The sequence below is a fragment of the Rhinolophus ferrumequinum genome, chromosome 6, assembly GCF_004115265.2.
Source record: "Rhinolophus ferrumequinum isolate MPI-CBG mRhiFer1 chromosome 6, mRhiFer1_v1.p, whole genome shotgun sequence".
Lineage (NCBI taxonomy): Eukaryota > Metazoa > Chordata > Mammalia > Chiroptera > Rhinolophidae > Rhinolophus > Rhinolophus ferrumequinum.
This window is the reverse complement of record NC_046289.1, coordinates 71,333,739-71,344,329: the sequence shown is the minus strand read 5'-3', so window position 1 is coordinate 71,344,329 and position 10,591 is coordinate 71,333,739. Positions and strand designations below refer to the sequence as shown.

General features: G+C 37.4%; 1 protein-coding gene across 1 annotated transcript; it reads right to left on the bottom strand.

The window, feature by feature from the left end:
• Positions 1-1,784: 1,784 nt before the first annotated feature.
• LOC117023790 (olfactory receptor 11H6-like) lies at positions 1,785-9,357 on the bottom strand. Its single transcript, XM_033108959.1, has 2 exons — positions 9,287-9,357; positions 1,785-2,737 (listed from the first exon to the last, which is right to left on the bottom strand). Exon 2 carries the CDS (start codon positions 2,724-2,726, stop codon positions 1,785-1,787), a length of 942 nt encoding a protein of 313 aa, XP_032964850.1. The 5' UTR covers positions 2,727-2,737; positions 9,287-9,357.
• Between the last annotated feature and the right edge of the window lie 1,234 nt (positions 9,358-10,591).

The window sequence follows — 10,591 nt, the reverse complement described above, 5'->3', positions numbered from 1 at the left end:
CGGGGTTTGAAAATTAATCTGGGGAACGTAATCAATAATGTTGTAAAGTTTTTGTAGGATATCCGATGGACACGTGTCCCATTTGGGAGACCACCTCAGGGGAGATGTAGATGCCTGATGACTGCACTGTACACCTGAAGCTGAACAGTAATGAATGCCAACTATAATATTATATATATATGTATATATATGTATGTATACACTTACAAGAGGCGGAGTACAGCATTGGGAGTGGAGATAGTGGAAATGGGATGGCTCGGTGCGATGTCAGAGAGATAGTGGATGGGGGGCGGGGGGTCCACAGTGTGAGGGATATAAATGATAAACATCTAAGTATTACTTTGTATTGTGCACCTAAAACTAATAAAAAAAATCATTCAAAAGAGACTTCTTTATGTTGGATGTAATTTTCTTGGGTCAAAGCAATGGTTATTATACTTGTGTTAAAATATGTCTTATTGCTGTCTAATATTCAATTTGGTTGATTTGCACCAAGATGGCTCTTGAAAGGAAATGTGGGGGTGGTCTCATTATGTGTTATTGTCAAGTTTAGAAATTCCTATATGTGAATGCAGTAATTCCCAACCGTCTCTGTGTATTAGAATGTCCTGGAGAGTTTTCAAAATACCTGTGTCTAGGCCCAACCCCCAATTCTGAGTCAAGTAGTTGAGAACCACTGCTCAGATGGAGGTAGGTGTCAATAGAAAGTCCTATTTATGGGTGTTATTACTGTGAGCCACTCAGAGAATCTGTTGTAAATCAGTGGTTTTCCAACTGATGATAAAATTCATATTCTGCATCAACAGACCTGAGTTCAGGTCCTGAGATCCTGCCTATTAAAAAGCTCCCCAGTTGGAAGGAGAACTGACTCTGGGTGGTAAACACACAATGTGATATGTAGACGATGTATTACAGAAATGTACACCTGAAACCTATGTAACTTTACTAACCATTGTCACCTCAATAAACTTAAAAACAAAATAAAACAAAACAAAAACTCCCCAGTGAGGCCCAGCTGATGATCCCAAAACCACATTTTAGTGATAAAGGGGGTATATATTTTAAAATATGTGGGAGTAGAAGCATGGTTAGTAAGAAGAAAATGAAATAAAGCAGTTACATTATTAGACAGAGGGATTGATGAAGGCTAGGAAGCATGTAATTTCTTAAATTTACTAGACATTAACTTTCATCTGGTGAAACTTTTTCTTTGATTTGATTATCATTTAGTGATTGGTCCAACCAGTTCAGATTGATCTCATATTTTTCTAGGAAAGTTCTTTTCATTTCATCCATAGGGCATACAAAATACAGATTGTTGCAGAATTTGCATAGTTTCTTTAGATATTGTCCTGAATGTCAAGAACGATAGAATCTAGTGAAGAAATATGAACGATACATTTGTTTTATTTTAATTGACATTACTGACACTGTGCTAAGTATTATGTTGGGTTCTGGAATTACAGAAATCAATAAAGCATAGTTCCTGCTTTTAAAAAACTCACGATCTAATAAGGATGGGGAGGCATGTGGAGACAAATTTGTGCACAGCTAACTATAATACAAGAAAGAATGAAAGACATGTTAAATAGAAGTACAAGTAATGTGCTATGGAAGAGAATTAATTCCTGGGGAAAGGCTTCTTTGATGACCTGGCATTGAGGATTTTGAAATGCCTTCTTCAAAAAGTTCACGTCTACTTTCCAGTTTTTCAGCTGGTCACTGACAGGAGGCTCACAGCCTGAACTCATGTGGGAATAACTCACTAACATCACAGACCAATTTTAGGAACCTCCTAGAACTTTCTTCAAGGCATCCTTCATTTCTTTATTCCGAAGGCTGTAGATCATGGGGTTGAAAAAAGGGGTCAAAACTGAGTAGAACAAAGTTGTGAACTTCTGCATGCCCTTGGCTTGTCCTGAGCCTGGGCTCACATATGTCATCATGACGGAGCCATAGAATAGAAATACGACAGCCAGATGAGAGGAGCAGGTGGAAAAGGCCTTCTTCCGGCCGGCAACTGAGGGCACCTGCATTACGGCCCTCAGCACCAGGGTATAGGAGCCGATAATGTAGAAAAAGGTGGCAAAGATGAGCAGGGAGCTCATGGTGCCACATATGAGAACAGTCCCTGGAATCGGGACACAGGCTGAAGCCAGGGCCAGCAGAGGACCCAGGTCACACAGAAAGTCATCAATCACATTTGGGCCACAAAATGGTAACTGGGTAACAAGTATCACTGGAATCAGAAACCAGAGGAAACCATACACCCAGCAAAAGATGACCAGGCTGCTGCAGAACTTAATAGTCATGATGGTGGGGTAGTGCAGGGGGCGGCAGATGGCCAGGAACCGGTCATAGGCCATGATGGACAGAAATAAGCATTCGGTTGTGCCCAAGGAGAAGAAGAAGTACAGCTGGAGGAGGCAACGAGCAAAAGAGATGCTTTTGGTCTGGGAGAGGAAGTTGGCCAGCATGTTGGGCATATCAGAGTTGACGTAGCAGATCTCCAGGAAGGAGAAGTTGGCCAGCAGAATGTACATCGGGGTGTGGAGCCGGGGATCCCAGCGCACTGCACACACGATGGCCATGTTTCCGAGGAGGGTCAGGATGTAAGTCACAAAGAATATTGAAAAAAGGAAGATCTGTATTTCCCAGCGGCAAGGAAAGCCCAATAGAATGAACTCAGTCACAATGTGGGAAATATTGCTGGCTTCTGAGGTCATTTCCTTCCATCCTGTGAGGATTGCAACAGAAATTACATATACAGAGGGAATTATGCCTCCTGAGTTCTCCCCAGGAGAGCGAGCACATTTTCCTGCTCATAGGAGAGGGGGCCTAGACCAGTGGTTTCTATTTTTCGTTGGGCATCCCAACAATACAGTTGTTGCATATACTCTTTTACATATGACAATTTACTTTTAAACTATATACAAACTACTGTCAATCAATATAGTAAATATTGGTAAAGATTTGGAAAAAAAGCTTTCTTAGAATTAAAATACAAATAGAAATTCAGATATTTCCTTTCTGCATCCCATCTTGGGTTTCCTGGTGAACCCAACTTTGGAGAACATTGGTCTAGACAATACAGATAGGTGGCTGGCTAGAGCTAAATGGAGATGCAACCTTCAACATGGGCAATTCAATTATTTAAAAAATTAGAATTGGCATGTGTACTGAACAAAACAGTAATGTCAGTTGAGTGACATAAAGGAGAGAATATGAAGCTTTGAAGCCAGTTATGAAAATAACCAGAGTGACTTTAAGCAAGTTACAATTGAGCTACATTAAGTGACCTTGTATGTATAGGCCATTATTGTCTGTTCTCTCTTTGTAGGATGGTGTAGTACCTGGGCTCCAGACTTTGATATTATCAGAATCATACAGGGGAGCTTTTGAAAGGTGTAGATTTCTGGGTTCCAGCTCGGGTTTGGAATCCTCTAGTGTGGTAGAGCATTGGATTTGGGATTACAGATCTTGTCTTTGCCACTTTCTGAGGAGTATTTACTCAGGAAAGGACTTAACCTCTGAGACTATGTTACTTTCTCTGTGAAATATGAATAATGATGATATATGATGACATATGAATAATGATGAAATATGAGCAAGGATGACATGAGAACTGCTTGAAATAATACATGCAAGAGCAGTTTGCAAATTATAAAATGCTACAGAAATATAAACTATTACAAACTGTTTAGGGATTATTATGCTAGCTAGATGTTATACTTTCTTGTTAATCTTTATAAATTAAACTGATTTCAAAATGCCAAAGAATGTTTTTGCTTGTGGAATTTTAGCCATGTGATGAGCTAAGTACGTGTGTGTACACGCGCGTGCGTGAATAGGAGAGTGCTCCTCAGTCTTCTCAGACCACTGAGGATACAACTCCCGAACAAGCTTCCTTTTAAGATTTTTTTTTTTTTCCCCAAACACACCAGAGCTCTCGTTTTCTTCTTTATAGACTGTCTTCCCTAGTAGGGATACCATTGTAGCCTTAAATAATGAGATCATTTTTCTGACACAGGAGTTTGTAGTAAGGCCACCTAGTTATGATCCTACAAAACTGGGAGATCCCTTCCCACACTACCCCCTCCTTTTCCCCCATATTCCAGGAAAACCTGTGGGATTTCCTGGGAAATGAGGATCAACTGTACTCAAATGATAGTAACAGAGGAGCACCAACAAATACTATTTCAAAACAGGCAGATGGAAATCAGGTTATCGGTGCAACCTTTTTTCTCTCTGACATTCTTTGATTTTGTGGTTTATTCAGCCCTGGAGAAAGCCTGGCTATTCTTCTGTAGACAGGGGGATAGGGAGAAGTTTATCTGAATTTTAGGCCTTGACCTAAACAAAGTTTAACCCAGAAGAAGTTTGGAATATGGGCCTATCATCTCTGTTTGATCTATCATTTTCCTCCTTCTCCCTTTTAGAAGCTCAGAGCTCAAATTCTCTGTTCGCTTTTTCTTAACAACATTCATTCTCTGGAAAAAAAATCCAACAAACTCATGCATAAACATAAACCCAACATCTGTGAAAGTGTTAGCAGTTCTCATTTTCCATATTACGTGCACAAGGGCATATGACCAGATGGCACATATACCAAATTTACTGGAGCAGCATTTACTGGGGGAAACTTGTAGACCCAGGTTAGTCACAGGTCTGCAAGTCCCTTTTACTCATTATAACCACAAAGACACATAGAAATCTAGGGTATTCCAAGAGGGCACCCCAACCTTTGAACTATGAGTTTTTTTTAGCTGTGCCATCAGGGAGGTACTAATCCCTTCCCGAAAGCAATTAGGGCTGGGATATCAAAATGAAGAAAATCGACTCTAGAACTATTTCCAGGCTCAGAGTTTGTGGTTTGGGAAAGGGGCACCCGCTGTTCTCCTGTGATTGGGGACTACGGTTCAAGCTTTGCAGATGCAGTCGTAGGATATGACAAGCTAATAGGATTCTTTACATCAGCCATGTGACAGAGAAAGTCAAGCACTGGGCAATAGCTGCTTCCTGTCCATGGAGGTTCGTAGGCGGCAACTTCCTCTTTGGGAAGACGGTTTGAAACGAATTGCTTTTGAACAAGTTAACCCTTATATCTAACATGTATTTTTTTTTTTTGGTGTTGGGGGGCCTTTCTTAATTACTCTGTAGGGGCCATAACAAGGATTATTGCCTTTATTTCACATATGAGGAGAAAAAGACTCAAAAAGATTAAATGCCTGAAGTCCCAAACCAGTAAGTGACAGGGTCAGGACAAGAGTGCCATGCTTTTTGGCGCCTGTTTTACTGTTTCGTCACCATTTTAGAGGACCTCCAGCAAAAATGTGTCTAAAATGTCACGCATCCCAGGGAAAATTCCTCAAATTAATCAGTGACTGTCGGTGTTATAGATATCACCAAATCATCTGAAGGAAAGGAGGTGGGGCCTTCCTAGCATCCTTCAATCATGCCTTTTAGGTAGAATTATGCTTTTTTCCTTTTATATGGCTATCTTATTTTTTCATAATGAGGATAGTTAAAAGGCATACAAATATGTACCATACACCATAGTTCAACTTCAAGAGCTGAACGTAATGTATCCTCAAATGTGTTTATAAAATGGCATCAACTGGACATTGAAAGTGACATGGTGCAGGTGTTATTTCATGGCAGTAGTTCAAAAAAGAAGAGGTGATCCCTCTCAAATAAATTGAAGTGAGAAGGACAGGGCAGGCAGTTAGTTATTTGTAGTGATTTTACTCTTACCTGACTTTTGTGATCTGCAGTATTTAGCTCCTCAAGTTATTCATAACCTGAGGCAGATCACCCTTCATCCATTTATATAAAATGAAGATAAAAAATTAACTTAAAGAAGTAAAATGAAAAGAACTTAAAAAAAAAACAGAGAAGATACTAAGAAGCAGCTATAGACACTGAGGAGACATACAAAGGGGATAGAAGTGATCATTTCCTTGCATTTTGGGGTGTTATAATTCTATTTGTTAGAGCCTTTGATTTATCATTGCTCTTATTATTTGATTTTTTTCCATCAGTTAGATATATTATCCCGTTTCTACCACTGCCTGCCTGAGTCTCTATTTTCCAGTTGTTTTTGTAGCATGAAGGACAATTGATTTGGTGTGTTATGTCCTAAGGACTCATTTAAGGGAATAATTGAATTCTGTTCCATGTTCACCTGTTTCCTCTTGTACGCTGGAGGAAATTAAAAAAACTGTCAAGTCTAGCCTTCTATTTCTTAGAATAATGTATTGCTTATATTCACTGGCTTCAGAGAAATCATGGATTAGAATAGGATTTACAAAAATCACAATTTTTTTATTGATCTGAACTCACTGAATCTTGGAGCAGGAAGAAACTTTAGAAGCTCTCTAGTATCCCTTTCTACCAGCAGCAAGAGCCTGTCTCTTTTACTTTCTTGTTAGTTGGTCATCTAGCTTCTGCTGGAATAATCCATGACAAAGAGCTAGGTCACTGAGAGGCAGAACAGCTTTCATTTTTAGAAGCTGTAAATAAACTTCCTTGTTCTCTCTCACATTCTTGAGTCACTTGATTTAGCCCCTTGGTCTTACTTCTCCTTCAGGGTTAACACTTATTACATGCCCATCACGTGCACACTCTGATAGGATTTTGAACATGCATTATCCTTCTTACTCTTCCAACAATTACGGCAGTAATAATAGAGCCACAGGAAGGCAGTAAGTGGCCGCAGGTGGGGGGGTAGTGGGGGGGTGGGGAAAGGGCAGATTCGTGTTCTTTCAACTCCATTATGCAGATGCTCAGAATAAAGTCTACACAGCAGCACTTAAATATATTTGAAGAAGGAAGAAGGTACTCATGTGTTCTTTGAATCGTCTCAATTTACAATAAGCATTTTTGTTTTCTTCAACTGAATATAACATAATTTCCAGGGTGCCTCCATGCTGGTTGCCTTATTTTGATTGTTCATACCTTTCTGAAGTCGTGATCTTACTAAAACTGAACACAAACTTTTCATACTGTGTTGCTGTAGTAATCTCTTTTGCTCTAGAAACCCATGCAGAATTAAATTGATATTAACTTATTTGGGCAGTAACTTTATTCTTTTGATTTTTACTGAGTTTTTATTTAACAGAAGCCGTTGGAGTTTGTTTAAAGAATTTCTTTAAAGCCAGATTGGCCCCATCTAATGTTTGTGTCATTGAGTTTTTGAAGTGAGGGAGGTTAATTGCTAAATTTCACCAAATATTTCAGTCTATTAAGATTTTAAGACTTTCAAATATTAGCTTTCTTTTCTATTTTGATTACCTATAAATTTTATAAAATTTCTTTTGAGTTTCACCTATGTCTTTGATTAAAATATTATATAGTACATGAGAAAAGTTTTTTTTCAGATCACTTAAAACTTTTCCTAGGTTAGCGTCTGTTATTATCAACAATTGTAGATAGATGACTAAGATAAAAATAATACAAAGGTGATGAAAATGACCTTGTATCTCTGGAAAACATTCTGGCATATGTTATTAAACAGATGGTTTATGAAAAAAAATTTAGAAGCAAATTTTGTACTTTAAACTGATACCCTTGTTCAATTTCAGTTTAAATTTTTTTTCTTTCATTTTCCAGAATTCTTTAAAGACACCATTAGTGGTTTTGAAATCACATCCATAAATTTTCTCTGCATCCTGGGATATAATTTGCCTAGGTCTAAGAAGTTAAGTTTATTTAAAATAATTGAATGCTGTTTTACATGATTTTCATGTCAATTTTCTTTTATACATTTGTCCCCCTTCTTTTGGAAAGCATATCATCCTTTGGAGCTGTACATTTTTTAATTTGGATGATGGGTCTCGTGCCTTTCTCTATCCAGAGGCCCAGTCTTTTTCTTTCAGCTCATAAACCTTGCAAGCAAGGAGACCCTCTCACCACAATGCTTTCGGCTGGTGTTGGAAAGACCTTCTTGTTTAGGTATTAATCCAGTGAAAAGCTCACTAAATTCCTTAGAGAAACTCATTCTTTTTTATAATCACTTTATTTCACCAGTCTTTTCGTATGTTTCTGTTAGTCATTTTCTTTCTCTCTCTCCCCGTTTATTTTTTTCCCTTAGAGTTACTGCTAACCTAATATGGCTTGGGATTTCTGACCCTAGAAAATTTAAGAACTAGCTACAATACTACCCATTTTATATAAGTTTGTATTTGTATACGTAAAGGAGACTATTTCATAACATATTTTCAGTAAAATATATTTAAAGAATAGGGTTAATTTTTTGATTGTTGTTCATCACGAAATTTAGTTCATTTTCTATTAAGTATCACATTGCTACCATTTATCGGATACTTTATGTGGTAGATACAATCTTTCCAAGCTTACCTTCTGAACTTCACTTGGCTTTCTAGCTGATTACTGGCCTAAACCATTTAAAAAAACTCAACAAATGTTTACAGAGTGCCTACTGTATTCTTGTATACTTTTCAATGTAAGAGATGTTTTAGGACACATATTTTTATTCCTGCGTGGTGAAATGTCTTAACAATTAGAAATATTCTTTCAATAAAAGTAAGGGGCATTTTAACAAGTGAATATGAAATTTCAGTATAAATTGTGGGACTTAAATCTGTAACCTCTGCATTTGTAGATGAAGGTTTTTAATTTAAATATGAAAAGTATAATTCTTTTGTTTTTCAAATTAGCATAGATGAATAATAATGATACCAGTGTTGGCAACAAATGACACTCAGAACTGTTGCAGGGAATATAAGCTTGTAAATTTTGTTTTCAGGCCGGCAGTTTGGAAATACCCAGAGCTTTTAAAACATTTATATCCATTAAATAACAATCAGAGGTGTAGAAAAATGAATAATAAGCATGTTCACCATAGCAGTGCATAAGAATTTCCAGGGATCATGTTAAAAAACAGATTCTAAGTGAAAAGGAATGGATGGGGCTTGGGATTATAAATTTCCAATAAGCAATGAGGTATCACTGATTTTTTGAGTAGTAAAGGTTTATAAAATTCTTTATACTTAGCACTATACTTGTGTAGCAAGGGTTTATGTAGTTCTTTATATATATTTCTGTAGAAAAAGTTAACAATACAAGGAAATAGGACAATTCCTGGAAGGAAATAAAACTTAAAATTAATAATGCTATGTTTTTGAAAGTCAGATTATATAATCTGTGAAAATAATTATTATAAAATATTGCTTTTTGCGGGTTCTTACTCTTTTTATGAACTTTACTATTCCTGGAATGTCCCAAGGTGATAGGAAGCCCACTATTTGTGTCATGTTTGACTTACCATGCAGGAGGATATCATCTCCTTTTAACTTGCTACTTGGATTTCAAGCCAATAAACTCTGTGCCAGGGTTGAGGAGAAAGGGTAAATTCCCAACAGAGTATCTTGAAGGCGATATTTTACTTTGGGTGACCAAAACCATGTCATAAACCTAGGGCAGAGATTAGAAGTTAAGTTTAAATATTTGAATGCAACGTTGTGAGAAACGATAGCCTTCAGCTTCTGGAGAGGCTTTGTGTTGTTATTCATTTCCCATTGGAAGGAATCATACCTTATCCTAAGTCTACATTTTACTCCCTAAAAGAAGCAAAAAGGAAAATATTAGTTTCCAGTTTGGGTTTTACTTTTCTTCAGTAAATTTTATTTCAAGGAAAATACTGTAGTTTAGACTAAAGCTCACAAAAACCACGGCAATAGTTAGAAAAGGATGAAATGAAGGCAGTATACATATCTTTTTTTCCCCCTTTTCAGTTGACAAAATTTGAAAGTAATGGTTTCTTTTTCAACTAGAAAGTTAGAAAGATACTTTTTCAAACTTACATTTCCGGACTCAAAATATAACACATATTTTTCTCCGTCCCACTTTCACAAAATATGGGAATCTGCCCTTTGTTGAAGAAGTTGATTCAGGCACTGATTGGGAAAAGGAAACAGTGTGTGTAGATAAGCCTTCCCCTGCTCTTCATTTCCCCTGGATCTCAGAGTTCTGTCCCTGGTGCATTCACTTTCAGTGTACTTGGGGAAATGTATTGTTGGTTTTTTTTTTTGAAATTAGAAGAGCTGTGTTTCCACGCGCCACCATCCCCTGCCCCCTACCTGAGAAGAATAAAACGAGAAGAATAAAAGCTTGGATTCTCCACTGGCCTCAGTGAAACTATTGCTGAGTCAAAGCCAGCTTCCCTAAAGGGACTCTGCTGAGATTCCCTTAGGTGGATAGACATGACCCTGGGGACCCATCCTTGGATGAGTTAATTTCAAACATCTGATAATCCCTTTCTCACATTGGACCAATGATTCTCCATCTGTTTACACTGTCCATTTGGCACGCAATATTGCACCTCTCTCCCTGATTAAAGAGACACCTATTTTGTTTACTCATTTTTTAATGTATTACATGGATCCAAAAGTCCATCTATGCCTGTAGCTGCCCTTTTACTTTGCCATACAAATATTAGCAGTCAATATTTATTGAAAGCTTGTTATGTACCAGGCAGTAAGATCAGTAACTGTTATGAATAAGCTAATTTAGTTCCCATAATAATTCAATATATCAGATATTACTATTATTTTTATTTTATAGGTAAAGC